Source organism: Pan troglodytes, chromosome 7 (assembly GCF_028858775.2).
Source record: "Pan troglodytes isolate AG18354 chromosome 7, NHGRI_mPanTro3-v2.0_pri, whole genome shotgun sequence".
Classification (NCBI taxonomy): Eukaryota; Metazoa; Chordata; class Mammalia; order Primates; family Hominidae; genus Pan; species Pan troglodytes.
The window spans coordinates 17,958,096-17,981,213 of record NC_072405.2 but is presented as its reverse complement, the minus strand read 5'-3'; the positions used below and the strand labels follow the sequence as shown (position 1 = coordinate 17,981,213).

Below are 23,118 nucleotides of genomic sequence, written 5' to 3'. Positions count from 1 at the left end.
CTCACAACTATTTCCCAGTCAGTATAGGTAAATATTTTGGGTTTACACAGCACAAATGTATAGTATCACACAAAATATGATATTGTTCGTTTTTTAGACATTTTGGCCGGCAAGTACCTTGCAGTCGCCAACATGAAGCAAAGATTTTTTGTATGTAGACATTGGGTCCACTTCTACCTGCCAAGAGAAACAAAGGTTAATGCACAGTTAGTGTCCTGAAGAGTCATGTTGTCATGGATAAAATTAGACCTCAGACCATAGTTTTCACTTTTTAATAATGAATTAGATGCGATCAAAGATACTCAAGACATTTTATAGCTGGATGCCCCTTTTCAGTTGCTCTTACCTTGTTTTCCAGGGGCCCTATTATAAGCCATTATATGAATCCACAATTAGTTACATGAATTACTGATCAACTATGTGGAGTTAACAGGACCCAGCATATTCAGCTTGAGACTATTTGCTTCAGAAAGAATATTCAGACATCAAAGTCATCCCAGGAGCCTGCAGAGGTCCCATACCAGGAGGCATGCAGGGTCTGGAATAGCTACCTGAGGCAGTTTGTGATTATCAAAGTGTCAGCATAAAGAAAGAAGGATCACTGAACTGGAATTTTAGAAACCTGCAGTTCTACCCCTGTATTCCCCCATAATATTCTGCATGACTTTTTGTCAAGTGCTTAATCACAAGGTACTTAAGAAGTACCCATTCTCCCATGGGTACTTTGCACCCATGGGAGAATGAGTGTGAAATGGTTTGAAATACCTGAGACAAATATGGAAATTTATTGCTAGTAATTTTTCTACACCTTAAGAACTGGGAGCCTCTGGAAACCAGAGGGTGGAGGAGGGGTAATAGGAAGGCAGTTTAAGAGGGTAAGGGTGGCCCTGAGTTGCCCCTACTGAATCACCTGCTCTTGCATTCTAAGTCTTATCAGTTTCTCCACCCAGGTGCCCCCATGAGTCCATGGATTGAACCTTTGTGGTGTGAAAATAATCAATGTGGTATGGTCAAGGGCCATTAGCAGGCAAACTTGCCCACCGTGTGCTCACTAGACCTCAGGCACATTTCTGGGGACAAAGGAGTCCAGTAGAGACACATTGCAAAGTGTCGGAGGTCCCACCATGCAGGACATCAGCCGTCATCTCAACATGGTCCTCATTCGTATCTGTCTTCGTTTTATTTTTTTTAATTTTTATTTTTGAGATGAAGTTTCATGCTTGTTGCCCAGGCTGGAGTGCAATGGCACCATCTCAACTCACTGCAATCTCCGCCTCCTGGGTTCAAGTGATCCTCTTTTCTCAGCTTCCCGAGTAGCTGGGACAGGCATACGCCACCATGCCCGGCTAATTTTGTATTTTTAGTAGAGACGGGGTTTCACCATGTTGGCTAGACTGATCTCGAACTCCTGACCTCAGGTGATCCACTCGACTCAGCCTCCCAAAGTGCTTGGATTGCAGGCGTGAGCCACCGCACCCAGCCTCATATCTGTCTTTTAAACACTTCACACTTGGTCCTTGAGTGATACACTTTATATATGAAGGTTTGAGGCAAAGGGTAGAGGCTCTCTGCTGACCCCAGAAAACCACAAGCAAAACAGTTTTGAGAACCTCCACTTTAGTGACTGAAGTAGGCTCTTCTCATTATCACCAAGTTGCTGGCTTCTGTCCAGAGAATGTAAATTCTGACCTCTCAAACTGATGTTTCATAGGACCTCATCATGCTATAAGTTAGTGTAATACATCTTAACCAGCTGTGTCTGTGGATTCTGCTCAGCATAAAATTTACCTTGGCTTCTAAATGAGTGAAAAATAACATGGGTGGCTGACTGTAGAAGGCAAGTTCTAAGAGCCCTCAAAGAACAGTCTCCTTCTCATCCCCAAGTCCTCCCTATACTTTGAAAGTCTCATCTTTTTGCTCTGCCCTACTTCTGCCAGTACCAACAGTCCAGCCTTCCCCTCAAACTTCACCACCTCCCCAAACCAAAATCCATAACCAGTTTCTTTTCTGAAGAGAGCTACCTCCTGTTCTATGTCCTTTGGATCTTTTCTGCATTCTCTGGACCAGCCCAGCATGTCCATCTCTGCTCACCTTCCTCCCTGTTGCAGCTTCCTTTGTCCAAGTCCTGCCTTTTTCTCACTCTTGTAGAACCTCACACCTTTTTTCCCTTTACTATTCCTAATTCTACAAGGTGGGGACTCCATTTTACCTGGTGGAACATAGAAGAGTAAGTTAAGGACCACGAGGGCCAAGAGGACGCTCCTTGTGGCCATACCAATCAGCAAAGAAGCAGCTGTGACTCAACGGAGAGTCACTCTCTACACAGCTTTGAAGAGACGGGGAGCTGCATGGCTAGTGAACCTTTTGGAACAAGAACATCTGCCTGCTCCACTGAGCAATCCAATCAGCAAAATGTCTGTTTGAACATGACATCCCTTCATTAAAGCACACTTCCTGGGTGCCACATGCATGCTAGCAACTGCATGAACACTGTGTAGGCAGCCCTATTCTAGGCCCTGGTAGGGTGCTGTGTAGGTGTCTGTGTATCTTCATTGTACATCCACTGAAATGCCTATAGTGTGCAGAGAACCATAAGGCTGCCTTACATAGTTGACAAAGAGTTTGTTTTTTTTTTTTTTCAACCTTACACACACACGAAGTCCAGGTAGGCATGATTCTCTCCATTTTAAAAACAAAAATTAAGAGTCTCAGGTAGAAGAAATGACTTTCTCAAGCTCACATAGATCCTAAATGGTAGCAACCTGATTTATAAGCAGGCTTCCCTGACTCCTATATACAGAAGTACTAAAGTATGGCCTTGCCCAGTTCTTGTATAGCTGCAATGTCTTTAGGAAAATAAGAGCTCCTCAAAAACAGCATGGAAAAAGCAAGTCCCCATAACACCCACAACATGACCCAGGGAAAAACACTGAGTCTATGGCTCCCCATTGAGCATATGCTGTGTGCCGGGTAATGGGGGGGCATACAAAGAATTTATGACAAAATTCTTGCTTGGAGGGACTAAAGTCGACAGTGTTTGACAGTTTTTGAAGTGTTTTAAGTTTTTCAACAACTTTATCTGATACTGTATGAAGAACACAAAACCCAGAATCAGAAAGTCTTTCTGGTGTGGACTCTGCATGCAGTAGCTTGACAAGCTTTTAATAAAGCATGTACTTTACCTCACTGACCATCAGTTTTCTCACTTGGAAAGAAGGTTGTACACCTGGCCGGGTGCAGTTGCTCATGCCTATAATTCTAACGTTTTGGGAGGCTGAGGAAGGTGGATTGCTTGAGCTCAGCAGTTCAAGACCAGCCTGGGCAACATGGCAAAACCCCATCTCTACAAAAAATGCAAAAATTAGCCAGGCATGATAGTGAGCACCTGTACTCCTAGCTACTCAGGAGGCTGAGGTGGGAGAATCACCTGAACCCAGGAGGTCAAGGCTGCAGTGAGCCATGATTGCACCACTGCACTCCAGCCTGGGTGACACAGTGAGACTCTGTCTTAAACAAAAAAAAAAAAAAAAAAAAAAAAGGTTGTACTCCATCAGTCCCACCTATCAGGAAGGCTTGTCACAAGGCCAAATGAAGTAACTCTTAAGGACAGTCCTTTATAGAACATATATTTAAGGAACTATTAGACTCATGTAACAGAAGAAGACATTTAAAACTATAGATATTGGCCAGGTGTGGTGGCATGTGCCTGTAATCGCAGCACTTTGGGAGGCCGAGATGAGAAGATCGCTTGAGGCCAGGCATTCAAGATCATCACGGGCAACATAGTGAGACCCCTTTCTCTATTTAAAGAAATAAAACTAGAGATGTTGCTTCTCCAGCTAGAGAGTGAAATAGCCAGGACTAGGAACACATGCTTCCCTCTCTCTGTCCCTGTTTTATTCACAAGAATGCATCAAATGTATGCCACTTCAATGGACTCTTGTTTTCCAACTTCAGGATGTTTGTGATGTGGTTGAGATTGCACATCTGTGAAAGAGTCATAAAGAACTGCAGAGCAGAAAATCAGTAAATAGAGAAAGAATAGAGGACCTGAGTTTTGAGGAGCACAAAGAGAAAAGATTAAGCAAGCACAAATGCATTAAGGGACTCTCCTGAGACCCACTTTCCAACCTGCAGCATTAGGCACAGCCTGATTTGCACTCTCTCAGCTGCCATGGTGCTGATCTTCTGTTCTCCAAGAAACTCCCTCTGTCTCCATCTCAACCCTTCCCACTGTGCCGTCCAGAACCACAGTTCTACTATAAACATACCTTCTACTTTATGTCTTCCCCAAGAACACTCTTCCATCTCTGTGTCTTGGCAAAATGCTAGGTCCTTCTCTAAGGACACTGCTTCCTGGCAGCCTTGGTGACTGGAAGCTGTTCATTGACCCAGGCTCCAGACACCAGAGGACAAGTAAGCCCCACTTCACAATCTCCTGAACGATACCTGACATGATCCTGACACCGCCTTTCCCTCACCCTGTCCACATTTAATTGCTCATCGACATTCTGAGTTCTGCGTCTAACATACAGTTCACACTCGCCCATTTCTGTCTCCACCGCTGCCACTGCGTCCATGCCATCACTGTCTGTCACTAAACTCAGTAAATGGCCTCTTAAATGGCTCCCATATCATTTTTAAATATTTACCATTTATCCTATTTATCCTCCACTTGGTAACCAAAATGACCTTTTTATAAAAACTGGAATTGATTCATGCATTTGCCCTGTGGAAAACTCCTCAGGATGGCTTCCTTTTGGGTTAAAGTGGAAAGTTCTTAGCGTGGCTACTGGCCTGGCCCCTGGCTTATCCCCCCACCCAAATCCTCTCATTTTTTCTGTCTCTCACTGCATTGCACCATACTGGCCTTCACTATTCCCAAACATGTCGACCTCAAAGCTTTCACATGTGCTGTTTGCACAGCCTGGAAATCTGTACCACTCACCTTCTCATCCTCACCTAACATTCAGTCTCATTTAGAGGGACGGTATCCGTCTGTTCCACAGAACGGAAGAAACCCAATAAAAATTAGGTTCTGTCTTGTAAATCTCTCTCAAAGGACACTTTCTCATCCTGAGCATGTAGAATATTAGAATTTTATATTTGTGCATTTGTTTTTCTTCAACATTTGCTTCCTCCACTTGACTACAAGCTCAATAAGAGCATGGACCATATTCTCGCATATATGTGATATCAGATCGACAAAATCCAATTTTTTTGTTAAAAAAAAATGTGAGTTTTCTAGGACTGCCATAACAAAGTACTACAAGCCAAGTGGCTTAAACAACAGAAATGTGTTGTCTCATCGTTTTGGAGGTTGGAAATCTGAGATCATGTTGTTGGCAGGGTTGATTCCTTCAGGGGGCTGTCAGAAAAGGAACTGTTCCAGGCCTCCTGGCTTCTGATAGCCACTGCATTCCTTCATTCTGGGTGGTATTCTCCTGTGTCTTCACATCGTCTTCTCTCTGTGTATATCTGTGTCTGTGTCCAACTTTGCCCTTCTTATAAGGACATAGTCATATTGAATTAGAGTCCACCCTAATGACCTCATCTTAACTTGATCTATGTAAAGACCCTATTTTCAACTCAGGTTGCATTCACAGGTGATGAAGGTTAGGACTTCAACATCTTTTGTGGGGTTACAATTCAACCCCTAACAAGTGGTCATCTTTGATCTTCCTGAGTAATCTTTATGACCCAAATGACATCAAAGCAACCAACTCCTTTTCTAGAACACTAATTATTCTTCGTTTTTCTTTCACCACATTTACCCAGAAGAAAAGCCATCTGTAGAACTGCTTCTGCTCTCAGGCTTTTGAAAGCCACTAGAACACATCACACGATTCCACAGGAAAGCTGAGTTTAGAAATTTGGTTGTTCTTTTTTTTATACATTCTAGTCAACCTCAGATGCTATTTGCCCTCATCACTTCCCACCCCCATCCTACTCTCAGAAGAACCTCTGGCTTCCTATTTCACAGAGAAAATTGATGTCAGAGAATTTAGATTCACTTAACTTTGCACACAATCCCCATCAAAATGCCACCATCATTCTTCACAGAACTAGAAAAAGCAATCCTAAAATGTATATGGAACCAAAAAAGAGCCCACAGAGCTAAAGCAAGGCTAAGCAAAAAGAACAAATCTGGAGGCTCCACACACCAGGGGACAAGTAAACCCCACTTCACAATCTCCTGCCAGCCCCATACCGTTTCCAGAATGATACCTGACATGATCCGGACACCGCCTTTCCCTCACCCTGTCCACATTGAATTGCTCATCAAACGTTCCCAGTTCTGCCTTCAGCATGCGTTTCACACTCGCCCATTTCCATCTCCACTGCTGCCACTGCGTCCATGCCATCACCTCTGTCACCAAACTCAGTAAATGGCCTCTTAAATGGCTCCTATATCATTTTTAGATATTTACCATTTATCCTCCACTTGGTAACCAAAATTACCTTTTATAAAACTGAAATTGATTTATGCATTTGCCCTGTGGAAAATCCTTCAGGATGGCTTCCACCTGGCCCCACTCTTGACAGGTCAGGACTATTACAATTCAAGGTGAGTTTTAGGTAGGGACATAGCCAAACCCTATCAGCATCCTCTCCAGGTATTTGCTTCTTAAGATGATGTTCTTGTTCTGTATCACATCACAATCTTCCTGGATTGCTTTGTACCTTTCAGGCACATTGTCAGAGTCTTTTCCACAATTCTACCTCCCCTTTTCTTGCCATAAATGCTGATGTGAGGTTTGCTCCTCAATCTTATTTTCTTCTTACTCTTCTGAATCTCTCTTGTTGAATTCATTCCTTTTTATGACTCTTTGACTTTTGATTCTAAAATTTATATATGCAATCTCAGTTCCTCTTTTAAACTTCCCAACTGTCTACTTGGCTGCTCCACCTAGACATCCTACAGGAAGCTCAAACTCAACCTATCCAAAACATTACTAATTGTTTTCTCATCCTTCCTCCAAAAACCTCTGGTGTTTCCAGTGAACTTCACCACTGAACCCACAAACTTAAATCAGAAACCTGGAAATTATCCTAACTACCTTTCTCTTTCTAAATTCCACAGATATTAAAAATCAAGTATTTATTTATTTTATTTCTTATTGCTCTTGAGATGAATATTCTCCTTTTTACACTACTGCCAATACTCTTACTTTACTTCTCACTTGATCTTGGAGTCATAAAGCCTTGTAATGGGTCTCCATGACTTTGATTTTACAACACCATAAACCCATATTAAAACAAGTGTGGACTTGATTCCCCCAGCTTAAACTCCTAAGCACAGCATTAAAATACCCTTAGTGACATTATGCTAAGTGAAATAAGTCAAGCACAGAAAGACAAATACTGCATAATCTTACTTATATGTGGAATCTAGAAAAGTCAAACTCAGAAGCAGGGAGAAGAATGGTGGTTACCAGAGGCTAGGGCCAGGAGTGCAGAGAGGGGAGATATTGGTCAAAGGGTACAAAGTTTCATTTTGTCAAGACGCCTGAGTAAAGACATGGGACACTCTCCCTCTCCAGAAAAAAAGAACCAAAATTGTGAATTACACCTAGGATAGAACATCTATGAGAAAACTCCAGAGTTCAACAGAGAAGTCACAGGAAACACTGGAGCCATAGAAGGAGCAGGATGTGGGTTGGCTAGGAGCCTGGAATGGCTCCCATTTGCTGGGAAAAGGTAAATGAGAGCCTCTCAGCGGTTCACATCTCCATCTCAGACTACTGTAACCCTAGCAACACGAGGGCTTTTTTCCCACGTGGGCCCTGAGATTAGCGTAGGTGGTGATCAGGATACCTCTCAAGGGCATTGCTCCACACAGGGAAGTCATGTTGAGTTATACACATCCCCTGAGATCTAAGCGGCTGCAGCACAGTGCTAGTGCAAGCGCCCAGCCTCCACCAGACTGAATCCTGTCCTGGGAACCAACAGGCCCCACATCTCCACAGAGGAGAACCCCCACTGATATCCCCTGACGTCCACCCAGATGGCTGCAGTGGCTCGGCACTGGCTGAACCTAGTGATGCTACAGAGACCCCAGCACTTTAGCCCAAGTGGAGTACTACTCCCTGGGGAAAGGATGGTGCAGTGCACCCAGGAGACTCTCGCGGGGACAAAGGGAGCCCTACTGTGAGCTTTCCAGAGCCTGACAGCTCCCGTCTGGGACTGTAAGAAGCAACCCTGCCCCCACCAGTAGAATGACATCTATGCTTGGGCTCACCCCCTAGGCCACTGCAGCAGCTGCTGGTCCCGCCAGGAGTCAAAACAAGTTGGTCTGAGAGCTGCCTCTCTGGATCTGTGAATAACACCCTGCCCTCACTAGCAGTACAGCCCCTGTGCTCCAGCCCATACACAGAAGGTGGGGTCTCTTCCTTCACTCCCATGCACAACACTACAGCTGCTGCTGCTGCTACTGGCAGCCAATGCGAGTGAACCCAGGAGCTGCTTGTCTGGGTCTGTGAATAGCGACCACTCCCTGACCAGTAGCAAGGCCTTTGTGCTTGAGCTCACACGCAGAAGGCAGGATCCCTCCGCTGCCCTGAACAACACTGCAGCCAGGAGCTGAAGCAAGCACTACTCAGAGCCTGAGAATTTTCTGCTTAGGGCTGTGATCACCAACCTCATCCCTATCAGAAGCACATCCTCTGTGCTTTCGTTTGTGTTCCGAATACAGGCTCCCTCCCCATATACACCATGGCAGCTACTGCTACTGCTGGAAATGAAGTGTGAACTCCCAGAGCCTGAGAGTTCCTTGCAAGGGACAGTTGAGAGCAACCTTACCCATACCAGCAGCAGGATTGCTGTGCTCTAGCACAACCTCTGAGGTCAGGCTCTCCACTCACCACCACAGATCGCTCAGCCCCACCTACTACAGGCTACACTCCTGCATGCCACCAAAGCCTTGACGTCATGCCCCCAGATACTGAGCGCCCCATCTGAAGACTAGGAATTACCCGATCCATTCCACCATCTCTGGTCCTTGTACACTCCTCCTAGGGACCTGAAGATGGGCCCACCTAGCCTGCTGCCAACACCACCAACCACAGCCACCCACATGTGTTGCCTAGGAGCCTAGAGACTAGCCTGCCAAGCCCATCATAGCCACCACTAACATTAGGAAGTGCACCTGGGAGCCTGAGTGTTATCCTGCACCACTGCTACCCTCACTCACACCATTCATGCTGCCCAGGGACCTGAGAACCTACCCACTCATCCAGCCCTCCACTGCCACTGCCAGTACCAAGAAATCTGCCTGGAGTTCGCCCACCTGGACCTGCTAACACTGGTGCCCACATACACCATCCAGTGACCCAAGGTCAAGTATGCATTGTCTGTCATTATCACTACAAGGGCTTGAGGACTGGCCAACCTGGCATCCCTATCCCCAGCAAAGCCTCACCATGGCTTCCATTAGCAACTGCAGCCAAGCCACTGAGGAAATTACAGATACCACTGATGCTATTCACAGCCAAAGAGATTCATGGGATGGGGAGACAGGTCCTTGGGATTTTACTGTTCTCTAGGAAGCAGAATCTTTTCCAACTTTATTTCGTGTAAAGTGTTCATTACAGCATGAATACAAGATGTATTCAATCCACAAACACAACAGCCCACAGGCATTCAGGAGGTTGTACATCACAAAAGAGAAAAATCAAGACTAACAGCATAATGAACTGTTGTTTGGGGGAATTTGACCATCTGATTCTAAAATCTGTATGGAAATGAAAAGAACCAAAAATAGCCAAGACACTCACACACACAAAAAAGATAAGTGAGAAGATTTGGCTCTGTTGGAGACAGACTCATAGATAGATAGATAGATAGATAGATAGATAGATAGATAGATAGATGATAGATAGATCTTATTTAAAAGTTTATTAACTTATTATGAAGCTATAGTAGTAAGACAGCATGGCATTAGTGCAAGTATAGACAAACAGAACAATAGAACAGATTAAGGTTCCCAGCATCAGACTCACACATATGTGGAACCTGATTTAAAACAAAGGTGGCACAGCTAGACAGTAGAGAAACAACAATCTTTTCAATAATTTTTGGTCTTGAAACAATTGGTTTTCCATAGGGGAAAAGAAAACTAAATAGGACCCCTAATTTACACCATACACAGAAATCATCACAGGTGGTTATAGAGCTAAATGAGAAAGAAAAATAATAAAGAAAAAAGAAAGATAATATAGGAAATAGTTTTATGACCTGGGAGTAGGGAAAGATTAGTAAGCAAGAACCAGAAAATTAAGAATATGTGTGCTTACTGTATTGGCTGGGTGGGGTGGCTCATGCCTGTCATCCCAGCACTTTGGAAGGCTGAGGCAAGTGGATCCCCTGAGGTCAGGAGTTCCAGACCAGCCTGGCCAACATGGCAAAACCCCATCTCTACTAAAAATACAAAAATTAGCCAGGCGTGGTGGTGGGCACCTGTAGTCCCAGCTACTTCGGAGGCTGAGGCAGGAGAATCGTTTGAACCCAGGAGGTGGAGGTTGCAGTAAGCCGAGTTTGGGCCATTGCACTCCAGCCTGGGTGATGAGCAAGACTGTCTCAAAAAACAATAATAATAATAATATTGAGTACCTACTGTATGGCAGTGTGCGTGCAAAGCATTTTATAAGCTGTATCTCATTTCATCCTGAAAAAAAACCACGCAAAACCTTCCAATGCACTTTTTGAGGAGATCTTGAGGCTGAGATGCTAAATAATGCATCTGAGGGTGTAGGCCTGCAAAGCAGAGTGTAGCCAGGAACGCCATGCTCCACTGACACACCACACACAGCCCTGTGGTCGTTGGCTGCCTGCGTAAAAGCCTGCCTTCAGGGTCAGAACAAAATCAAAGTTAGTGTCATCTTCACTCTCCGACATCCCTCATCACCCCAAGAGGGACAGGCCTAAGGGCCCTTCTCCAGGGCTGAGTCTCTGTCACTCCAGAGAAGCCCAGTCTGGCTCCACTCTGGACACTGTGCGTCCAACCTTGAACACAGCACTGAACCGACTCTTCTAAGGGAGAGTTTCACCTCCTCAACTCCAAAAAAGAAATCTCTCCTAGAACCTTCAGAGTCCCCTAATCCTAGCCAACATTTCATACCAGCCATTTGGAGAACAAAGTCCATCAGTGAACTTTTCCAGGACTTTTTTTTTTTTTTGCAGTATCTGCCTTCAGCCAGGTAAATAAGTCAGCCGCTAGACAAGGAAGCTGTCCCTTCTCCACTAGTTCTGAGCCCCTACCTTCTCTTGGCCAGGCCACTGGTTGACAACTTGAGAGACTCCGTGTGTTGGAACTGTCTTTCCAGGCTTAAATTCAGCCTGTGTTTCATAACACCCTTTCTCTGTGCTCCTGAGCTTTCAGTGGTGCTCCAGAGAAAAGGAGAGACAGAGCAGATATTTTCACTGCCATGTTTATATCAAAGTACATTTGAAGGCAGAGGGAAAGTGCTCAGGCTTAGGCATGGGGATCCTGGTCTTTTCTCCTGTTCTGCTATCAGGAAACGTGACAGCCTTAGCTGAGTCTCTTGTTTTCCCACGGTTTGTAGAAAAGGAGGTAGCACTGAAAGGCCAGGGCCTTTTCTTCCTCGAATTCTGCAGAACCCTGTGATCTCCTCAGTCTGCCCCTCCAGGAAGAGTGAGGCCAGGGTCCAGCCCCACTCAGCCCAGCCTGGCTCTATAAAGGAGCCTCCCAGGCAGCCACCACTGGGAGTTCCAACTCTGTGCCCTCTTCGGCCATGAACCTCTGTCTTTCTTCATTACTCTTCTTCCTGGTGATCTTACTGCCTTCAGGTAAGACAGTGGGCATGGGTCTGAACATAAAAGTGGGCGTTCCCAAATATTGAGATGCTTAAAAAACCCTCTAACTATAAGCCCAGCAACAGGACACCAATATCAGATGGGCCAGCATGTTAGGGGCATGGTGAGCGGACCCCAGCTCCTGCCCTGCTCTGCTGTTGCTGCAGCTGGAAGATCTGCCAGGGCACCGGGGAGGGGGGTGGATGCCATTGTGCACACAGATCATGCAGCCACCCAGATTCCTATCTCCCCTCCAATGCCTCTGGCTACCCTGAGCTTTATCTGCCTTGCTGAGTTGTGATAAGAGGTGAGGTAAATCACAACGAACAAGCCATCCACCAGGAGGTGATGGCAAGCCTAGGATTTCTCCCAGCCTCATTAAGATTGATTTTTCTTTTCTGTGGTCTCTCCCCGCTTCAGGAAAAGGTATGTTTGGGAATGATGGAGTCAAAGTTCGCACCTGCACTAGCCAGAAAGCCGTATGTTTCTTCGGGTGTCCGCCAGGATACAGGTGGATTGCGTTCTGCCACAATATTCTGTCTTGCTGTAAAAATATGACACGTTTTCAACCCCTGCAAGCCAAAGATCCATGGGTTCATTAAAAGGATATGTGAATGGCTCAAAGTACTAAGCTCCTCATCTGTGTGTCAGGATCTTAGAGCTCGTAAGTGAGCCGTGGGCAGAAATGAGGACCACATTCTGACAATTTACTGGCAAAATTCCAGAAACATTTTGTAAAGGCAGCACGGCCATGAAATGCATCCCCTGTTATTTTTCCTACCCTCCCATCTCCAATCACTCATTCCTCTTTCAAATTCAAATTCAGGCCAGGCGCAGCGGCTCACGCCTGCCCACCTGTAATCCCAACACTTTGGGAGGCTAAGGTGAGCGGATCACTTGAGGTCAGGAGTTTGTGACCAGCCTGGCCAACATGGTGAAACCTCATCTCTACTAAAAACACAAAAATCTGCCGGGTGTGGTGGGTGCATGTAATCCTAGCTACTCAGGAGGCTGAGGCAGGAGAATTGCTTGAACCCGGGAGACGGAGGTTGCATTGAGAAGAGATCACGACACTGCACTCCAGCCTGGACAACAGAGTGAGATTCCGCCTCAAAAAATAATAATAATAATTCAAATTCTATTGATTAATACAAGTTCACAGGCCCAAGGGATGATATATTCTGGCCATAGAAACAAAAGCTAACCACACACCAGTCACACATTTGAGTAGTTTACATCTATTAGGGAACTTACTCCACACAATAAAATCTACAATTTCTCCCATTTGGCAGATGAAGAATATTTTCCAAGGTCACACGACAAGAGTTAGTCCCAGGTTTAAATCCACAGAGTCTGCACGCAGTGTCTTGAGTGTAAAGTTGCACCACCTCTCCGTTAGTAAGCATGGGAATCAAGCTAGATTGTGGTTCCAATGAGGAGGCAAGAATCCAACTAGACCCCCCGAATGGCAAGACCCTCAGTGCTCATCCTGTGGTTTAAAGGCATCATGCTTCTGGTTGCCAAGTTGCTTTCATGGCTCTGTACTCAGTGGCTTTCATGAGTCACGATCGGTGTCACCCTAAAATCCCACACACCGAACATGCTACTTTCACCACTGCGGTGACACACTGGACTATACACCCATTCCAAACCTGCAGCTGTCTGAAGGCAGCACTGTCCAACAGCACGTCCTCACCCTCCACTCCAGGGTTCCCACCTGGAGGCAGAGGCCTCGGGTCTGCATTGAGACCCTCCTCATTCTCTACTAAGAAAAGAGAAGGGTAGCTGAGTTTCGGATCTCCCTTCTCCACAAACGTGCCTGGCAGGCACACTCTGAAAGTCTGCACCGAATGCTAAGCAGGGGTGAGCCGAATGCTCAGAGCCCAGCCTCAACATCACCCAAATTCCAGCAAACAAGAAATATCAGAGATCATCATGGTCCACGAGGCGAGCCTCCGAGGGTATCATGCTTCAGCTGATCGCTTCGGGTCTGTGAGTGTGTCTACAGTGGTCCTGTGGCATCAGACCACCTGCACGTGCTCATTTCAAACCAACCCCTTATCAAAAAAAAAAAAAAAAAAAAAAAAAAAAACAGGGAAGGACATTGCAAAAGTTCACAAAACAATATCAATGCAATGAAATTAACATAAAAATAGAAAATAAAAGAGAAAACTGGGCGAAGGGAAAAAGCAGATATTCTTTCACCAGATGTCAAAAGGATCTAATGCTCAGAAGAGCCAAAAACTCCAACCCTTTTCTTGCAGTTTCTAAGGCCATGGTCACTCCAGCCTGGTGGAGATGCTGCTCTAAGTTTGACAGTGGGGTGCAGAAAAGACACAACTCTCTCCAGCAGCATTCAGAGAGGACTGAAACATTTACAATTACTTTTGCTGAAAACCCACACAAGAAACAAGAATACTAAATTATCACACACAAACAGCATAATGTATTGATCCTGTAGCCCACTGGGTGTGGACTTTGAGTCAGTGGGCAGCGTCTCTGAGGGGGCCACAGGTGTCAATCTCACTCTCCAAGTCCCAGGGCAGCCATGAGGAGGGTCCACAATTTAGGCTTAGAGACCTATATCCCCAGAAATTTTACTGGGGTGAATGACAGAATCACATGGGTGCCATTGAGATATCAGTTCGTCCCGGTGCAGCAAACTGTTTCAGGGCCATGATTGGACAGAACAGCCCTGCAGAGCCCCCTTGCTTTATGGGCACGTCTCACATCTATTCTGTGGGGGTAAGATGTATTCCCAGTACACTCTCTGTATGCTTAAGACATGCAGAGTTAATGTCTGTTACTTGAAACCAAGAAATCTGGCCAGGTGCGGTGGCTCACGCCTGTAATCCCAGTACTTTGGGAAGCCGAGTTTGGGAAGTTTCAACATGGTGAAACTTCATCTCTACAAAAATACAAAAACTAGCTGGGCTGGTCTCGAACTCCTGACCTCAGGTGATCCATCCACCTCGACCTTCCAAAGTGCTGGGATTACAGGTAGACACACCGCAACTGGCCAAATCACATATTTTCAAAAGTACTCAGCTGTCAAATAATAATCACTGAGGACTCCCCATCCTGTGTCTGTCAAGTTACATTAAAGGGTTCAGATCTGGAGCCACAGCACTTTTCCAAAAGCCAGCATCTCTGCCTTTCAAGATCCACGTATGCAGAAGCTCAGTTTTGTTCAACAAACGTCAGACTCCTCTTACTACCCAGTTCCTGATTTTGCATCTCAAGAACTCCAAAAACCATGCTGGAAACAACCATTTTTAGTGGAATGAGCAAGTGGGAGGAGAGGAGTGAAAAGGAGAGGGCGCTGTTGTATTATTGCCTCTGTGGAGCCCTTCTAGAAACCAGTTCAAGTTCTCCCTCTGGTCATTGGTCTGGAAGTGAGGGGACCTGAGAAGAGCAATCAACTTCTGCACAACAGAACCAGGTCGTGTTGTGTCCCCCGAGATCATTATGATGTCCACCATCACTGAGATGGTGTCAGACCCTAAGAAAGGAAGGATTCTGTTAGCAAGACTAGCTGTGCCTACCATTGGATGTTCAGAGATCCCGAATAAGAGCAGAGGTCTCATCAGTTTCCTGAAATTGGCCTTTGGCAGGGAGCACATGTCTCCCATCTCCACGATAACCACCCGCTGTGCTGGGCTCATGCCCAGACATCCCAGCAGATGGGACTGAGCATGGCATGGCTGGTGGGTCACAGGCAGACCCTGAGGTTCAGGCCTGGCCTATTGGAAAGTATGGTCAGCCACAGCGGTATAGAAGCTAAAATCCCTGCCTTCTTTCCCCCGACCATCGAGCAATAGTGAGCTCCACCTATCGGATCCAGGTGGTGTGTTATCCCCACAAAATCTAGGTGGAAGCCTCTGCTGCTCAGGCCTTCTCCGCTAGCACCAGCAGAGAGCTTCTGACCCGATCAGGCAGGAAATCCTGGAGTCAACCTGTTGGGACAATAGTGCCTTCTTTATCTGCTCATGCTTTGGTTTGGGCACACGGACAGCTTTTTTCTCAAATTATGAGATGTCCCAGCTCTTCTTAGCCCAGTCATCTGCTTCTGAGGACAAAAGCAATTCCATCGCACAGAGTTGATGGGAGTAGCAGTTCCTTAAGCTCCCTCCGAAAGATACCTGTTTGCTTCATATTGCAGCATATTTCACAAGCCGTGTCAACCCTCACAGTTAGGGCTTTAAGCAGGCAATGCCAATGGCCACATGCTGAAGGGACAATGACAGTATTCTAGACCTCAGTTATGGCTTCTTTTTTTTATTATTTGAGATGGAGTCTCTCTCTGTCGCCAGGCTGCAGTGCAGTGGTGCGATCTTGGCTCACTGCACCCTCCATCTCCCAGGTTCAAGCAATTTTCCTGCCTCAGCCTCCTGAGTAGCTGGGACTACGGGCAAGAGCTACCACGCCCAACTAATTTTTTTGTATTTTTAGTAGAGAAGGGGTTTCACTGTGTTGGCCAGGCTGGTCTTGAGCCCCTGACCTCATGTGATCCACCAGCCTCGACCTCCCAAAGTGCTGGGATTACAGGCATGAGCCACCGCGCCCAGCCTACGTCATGGCTTCTTAACTCAGGCTGGAGCCAGGACGAGTGTGCAATACAGGAGCAATTGACTGTGAGCATGAGGTGTTCAGACGGATTCCTCGCCCTGATTCCTGAGGTTGTATGTAAGGAAGTCTTCCAATCTTATTCTCTAAAATTGGAGCAAATTGGCCGGGCGCGGTGGCTCACGCCTGTAATCCCAGCACTTTGGGAGGCCGAGGTGGGCAGATCACGAGGTCAGGAAATCGAGACCTTCCTGGCTAACACAGTGAAACCCCATCTCTACTAAAAATACAAAAAATTAGCCAGGTGTGGTGGCGGGCACCTGTAGTCCCAGCTATTCCGGAGGTTGAGACAGAGAATGGCGTGAACCCGGGAGGCGGAGCTTGCAGTGAGCCGAGATCACACCACTGCACTCCATCCAGCCTGGGCGACAGAGCGAGACTCTGACTCAATTAAAAAAAAAAAAAAATGGAGCAAATTGGCTGGGTGCAGTGGTTCATGCCTGTAACTTTGGGAGGCCAAGGCGGGCAGATCACGAGGTCAGGAGTTCAAGACCAGCCTGGCAAATATGATGAAATTCCATCTCTACTAAAAATACAAAAATTAGCCGGCGTGGTGGCAGGTGCCTGTAATCCCAGCTACTTGGGATGCTGAAGCAGGAGAATCGCTTGAACCCAGGAAGCAGAGGTTGCAGTGAGCCGAGATGGCACTACTGCACTCTAGCCTGGGTGACAAAGCAAGACTCCGTCTCGAAAAAAAAATATTGAAGCAGATTACTCAACTAATTGCCAACCCATCAGGGGACCTGATAGTGTAAAATCTTTCATAACTAAAGTACAGGTGTAAAAACTAACATTCAGAGCAGGGAAGACATTTTCCCAGGACCACACAACTCATCAGTGTGCAAAACTGGGATTCAGACACAGATCTAGCCACTCCCTTTCTGCTTCCTGATCTGTAACATGAAGCCTCAGTCTCTCTCAGAGCACTGCTGGAACAGGAAGGGGAAGAGGTGAACTGCAACTTTCTGGAGATGTGGAGTCAGGTTAGAAAAGCATGGGTCAGGATGTCAGGAGAAATTCTCCCTTCAAACCGGACCATGAGGCAGGGATCCTTAAGCTCATAGCCTGGGACTTTGACAGGACCTGACAGGTTGAACCTCGTCTGAGAAATTCCCTTCCCAGTATCTGGGCAGATCTCTAGCTTCTGTCTGGTTTCCCCCAGAGGTTAGCACTGCTCAGCTCTGCTCAACTGGGGAGCTAGACAAGAGAGGAACTGAGAAGAAGGAGAAGCTGCAGAAGAAACTGACCTTTCTTTCAACTGCCCTGGAGTTAGCTCACTCCCAGAGGGATAAAAGACCTTGAATCAAAGTCTTGGGCTGCATTTGATGGTGCTTTTCCTCCCACAACCTCAGGGGCAAGCTGACTCCCGGGTTCCTGGCCGGCTCCAACCTGAGTCCTGACAGGTGCATCCTGTATCTTGATGGCCTTCAATGGGCCTGGAAAAGGGCAGAAGGAGTACAAATGTTGCTGGTGTCTCAGGTCTGTTTCACAGACCAAAACCTCCCTGGAGTAGGGAAAGGCATTTATTGGATTTGGCAGAATATCGAAAGCCTTACACCCTCTCCGTGTACACTCACGAGGCCCTGTCATCTGCAGCTGCAGCTGGGCCTCCTGACACTGAGCAGGTGTTCTGTGTAGAATGCGCCCTTCACACACACCAGAAATCAGTGGCTTTCTGACTTTACAAGCAGATGTCTTGTGGGCTTGGTAACCACAACCTAAATGGCTTCTAGGGAATGCAGCCAAATCAACTTTCTGAACTTCTATTTGCTGGGTTTTTTTCATCTCAAATGCTAAGAACTGTGAGCCAGGCCCAAATATAAAAGCCCCTTGGGGCTGAGTGCAATGGTTCATGCCTGCAATCCCAGCACTTTGGAACTCCAAAGTGGGGCGGGTTGCTTGAGCACAGGCGTTTAAGGCCAGCCTGGGCAACATGGCGAAACCGTGTATCTACAAAAAATACAAAACTTAGTCAGGTTTGGTGGCTCGCACCGGTACTCCCAGCTACTCAGGAGGCTGAGGTGGGGGGATCAGTTGAGCCTGGGGAGACTGAGGCTGCAGTGAGCCATGATCGCACCACTGTGCACAGCCTGGGTGAGTCACCAAGACCCTGTCCCAAAAATTAAATTTAAAAAGCCCCTCAGGAGACCCAGCCTAATATTACTGAACATACTTGTGATTTTCTTCACCTTCGCTCTAGGGGAATCTAAAATCCCTCCCAGTTCTGCAATTCCCTGCTGTGGGCTCAGAAGCCTTAGTTATTCTGGAAGCAGCAAGAGGTTCATTTTAGGCCAAAATCTATTTATTCTTCTCTCAATGTCTTTCAAAGGAAAATGGAAAGTAATGCAATGCTCCACGTCTTCATTGTGGAAGAATATGATGTTTCCCCTTTGTTTCTCTAAAGGAAATGCTGCTTAGGCAAGTGTCTAAGCCATGAAGATCCTACCCTCACTCTCGCTCTCCTTCTCTTAGTCCTCTCTGTCTCACGTAAAGCAGACTCTTTGGAGGATACATAAAGTAATTACAAACAAATACTGGGTTGTGCTGGCCCAGGGTATGCTGACTTTCTGCTCAGCCCATGGCCAACCACCATGGCTAAGAACTCGTTCTCCATACCCCTCTATCCACTTAGCCCAGGCAGCATCCTGACCTGTGCCTGCAGGACACCTGGTGTGGGACTCAAGAAATATCCGACGACAGAGTGCATGAGAGGCAGCAGGGACAGGACAAGCAGGGAGCACATGCTGCTCCCATGGCCACTGGCTGCCTGTCCTGGGAACAGGGGCCTGGGATGCCACCCAAATGTCATCCATGGGCACAGGACCATGGGCTGGTTGTGAGTGGGCTTTAGTATTGAACAGCTGGATCTCAAACCTGATTCTTCCTGAGCCACTGATTAGCTGGATGGTTATGAACGAGTCATTTAACCTCTATCAGCTTCAATGTGCTCTTCCCTAAGACAGGGATAATAAGAGAAGTTAATTCACAGGACTGTTGGGAGGATTAAGTGAGCTTAAAAAGTACTGAGCATGGCGGTTGGCAAATAGCAAGTGCTCGATGAGTATTAACCAGTAAATAAGCACTCAGCAGGTAGTAGCTGTCGCTGCTGCTGCTGCTGCTGTTATTTGGAAGTGGGTTTTGCCTTCTAATTCTTGCCGAATTATCTTCCCGCTGCGCCACGTCAATGGCACGACGGGTCAGGACAGCCACCTCCAGTGCCCCATAGGCTCAGATTCACTAACAGTTAGAAGGACCTGTTCCTAGATGTACCCATTAATGGACAGGAGAGTCTGCGGCCCGCCCATTAGGGAGAGAGTTCCCACAGCCATCCTGTCTTCCCAGTCACAGCAGCACCCCTCCCCCAGAAGCACCCTTCCCTTAGCAGCCTCACACCTGCCTGCTAGGAGGTCGCGTGGCTCATGAGCAAAGCCCAGGTCTGGGAGTCGGGGGTTTCCTCACCCATGCACTGACCGTGTCTATGACTCTAGGCACGTCACCTCAACTGCCTGCAATGGTACCATGCAGGACTGAGGTACCATGGTGCTCCCTACTAAGGAAGAAAGAGGGCACCAGTTTAGAAAACATCTGGAGACAGTAGACAGTGCCCAGGAAGCACCAGCTCATGACTAGCGTGGAGGCATTGCAGAAATACACAGCGCAGGGCCGGGTGCAGTTGCTCACACCTGTAATCCCAGCATTTTGGGTTGCTGAGATGGGAGGATTGCTGGAGCCTAGAAGTTCAAGACCAGCCTGGGCAACATAGTGAGACCCCATCTTTACAAAAAATATACAAAATTAGCTGGGCGTGGTGGTGTGCATCTATAATCCCAGCTATTTGGGGGTCTGAGGTGAGAGGATCGCTTGAGCACTGGAGGTCGAGGCTGCAGTGAGTCATGTTCACACCACCATACCAACTGGGCAACAGAGTGAGACCCTGTCTCTTAAAAAAAGAAGAAGAAAGAGGAATATGCAGTGCCCCATGGTCAGTTTCCTGCCAGGGGTGAAGGGAAGTGGCATCGTCACAAGGGAATTTCAAAACAATCATAAAAGCGACTAAGAGTCCGTGTATTATTCATTATCACCATGCTCCAGCAATTCTAGACAAGGTTAGTGATAACACTCCCGGGGTTTGGCGAGGGCAGTCAGTCCCATTGTCCTCCAACTTGGTGTGCCATCGCCCGGGGGCCACAGCCTCCCACCTCTCCGATTCATGCATTCCCTAAAATGCTCCATGCCAGGGCCCAGCCCCCTTTGCCAGAATCATATTATTTTTCTCTCTGCTCTGGCTGCTGAATGCTCCCCACCCTGTCTCACTAAGATCACCTCTAGCTGGGAGCCCTCGACCCTCTTGGGCTCCTGATGTTCCTTTCACCTTTACTTCCTGACTGTGCCCACTCCCTGCTCTGTACCTGGCAGGGAAACTGGGAAAGTTTCCGGCATCAAAACGGAGTCCCTTGTGTTAAAAAAACCTTAACAAGGCCGGGCATGGGGGCTGAAGCCTGTAATCCCAGCACTTTGGGAGGCCAAGGTGGGTGGATCACCTGAGGTCAGGAGTTCAAGATCAGCCTGGCCAACATGGTGAAACCCCGTCCACTAAAAATACAAAAAAAAAATTAGCCAAGCATGGTGGCACATGCCTGTAATCCTAGCTACTCAGGAGGCTGAGTCAGGAGAATTGCTTGAACCCAGGAGATGGAGGTTGCAGTGAGCCAAGATTGTGCCACTACACTCCAGCCTGAGTGACTCCGTCTCAAAAACAACAAAAAAAAACCTTAACAAATAGAGCCAGGGAAGGTTGAGAAGGGAGGGTTGTCTTGCACAAATGCCCAATCAGAACTATCACAAAAACTCTGCAAAAACCACAACCTTGCACAAAAGCCGTCACAACCTTACACACACACACACACACACAAATATTTTTGTGAGGGAAGCTGCCCGGCAGCTTCCTGTCCAGCCTCAGACAGGTGCCACCCCTGTTATTGATCCTTATAGCCAAGGATAATTATCTCAAAACAATTATGTGATCTTCCTCATTTTTCCTTTAACGACATTTGTCTTCCTTTTTCCCAATATGCCCACAGTTTACTAGGAAACATGTAGACATGTAGCCCTATTACAATGCTCTATTCCCCCCAAATAAACATGATTTTTCTAGAAAAAAAAAGGAGAGAAAAAACATTGTTTCCCAAACCTGCATTACACTTCTCAGTTGGTTATATTCCCATTGCAATTCCCATTCCTGAATAAACATCATTTTCTTTCTGTCTGTTATCTAGGTTGAAAAAACATACCCAACAAAAGAGAATATAGGCTTGAATATTCATTGTACCAGCTCTGAAATCATGAGCTATTCAAGTAGACTCTCTGAAGCTCGGTTTTCTCATCTATAAATGGAGATGGTTTGTGCCATACCCACTTGTGAAGATCTACTGAGATACTATATATATGAGTCTTTGAAAGAGTTACACAAGTATGAGTTGCTTTTTGATTTGTTTATCACCATTTTCATTATTTTGCTCAGTTCAAGCCCAGCCCTGGGACCCTGACAAGTGCTGGGCCAGGCAAGGCCAGGGCCAAAGATCTGCTTGGAAAATAAGTGGGAGGAGTCGCTGGAGGAATGCTTCCTCTTCTCTCTTTATCTATGTGCTTTCTGCTGTCCAGGTCCTCCTCCCTGAGCTGCCCGAGAGCTTCTGGGACCCAGGAGGTTTGGAGTCACCTTCACACACATACTTAGGCCTCCCTGCATCACCCACCTGCAGAGTCAATCTCAATTCTCTAAGAGCTGCTGGAACCAGGAGGAGGGGCTGCCCAATGTTCCCGGGTGGAACAGCCCTGAGGACGTTTCTATGGGAATTTCCCGGGTACCCTGGAGGGAGATGATACCCTTTCCCACTGAGAGAAGAGGTTTGGGAAGGAAATGAGGGGGATGGGAAAGGTTCCAAAATGGAATCATGGGTGAGATCTCAAGGGAACTGGCTCAGATGTAAATTTCATCATCAGCTGATCATCTAGAGCCTGCCTGGAGTCAGTGGCAAGGCTCTTTCTCCAGATGCTGGGAGAGGGGGTGCTGATATTGAACATCTGCATCCCTGCTGTGAGTGGCCCCAACAGAGAGCCCCCAAGGGCCTTGGCCATCACTGCCCCCTGCATCCGGAGCCCTCCCCAGGACCCATGAGACCCCAGCTGAGTGTCCAGGGAGCCGAGGAACTGCTCCTGAAGGCTTCTCCCAACAGCACTCTTGAGCGAGGCCCTCACCCACAGAGCACGGCAGGATTCATGAGCTGCTTTCACATAACGTGGACAGAGTTCATTATTCCATTTTCTTTTAGAGAAGGAAACCGCAGCTCAGACAGTAAAATGATCTATACAAAGCCATATAGCTAGTGAGTAGGGGAGCTGGGAGTCCAGGCAGCTGTCCTGACTCGCAGTCTAGCGCTCTTTCCATTCGAATGCAGTGAAAAAAGAAGAACCAGGTTGATTATTTTGGCCTAAGCTTTATTATCTACTAAAAGCTAATCCCAACCCCATCTCCCCAAACTCTTGCTGCCCGGAATATGTCCAGAAAGTACTTGTGGGCTCAAAGATCGAACTTCCAGGGAAGAGAGATGGACATTGCAATTTCTGCCCAGAACTTCAGGACACATATTCCACATCCAACCCTGGGGACCTCCCAAGACA

General features: G+C 46.9%; 2 protein-coding genes across 2 annotated transcripts; one reads left to right on the top strand and one right to left on the bottom strand.

The window, feature by feature from the left end:
* Positions 1 to 7: 7 nt before the first annotated feature.
* DEFB135 (defensin beta 135) lies at positions 8 to 2,273 on the bottom strand. The gene is given in 5 exon segments (NM_001129791.1): positions 8 to 50; positions 53 to 70; positions 73 to 85; positions 88 to 177; positions 2,210 to 2,273. Coding segments are annotated over 5 exon segments (228 nt in total).
* Positions 2,274 to 11,753: 9,480 nt separating this feature from the next.
* DEFB136 (defensin beta 136) lies at positions 11,754 to 12,416 on the top strand. The gene is made up of 2 exons (NM_001129794.1): positions 11,754 to 11,808; positions 12,235 to 12,416. The coding sequence occupies exons 1-2, from the start codon at positions 11,754 to 11,756 to the stop codon at positions 12,414 to 12,416; spliced, it is 237 nt and encodes a 78-aa protein (NP_001123266.1).
* The last annotated feature ends 10,702 nt before the right edge of the window (positions 12,417 to 23,118 follow it).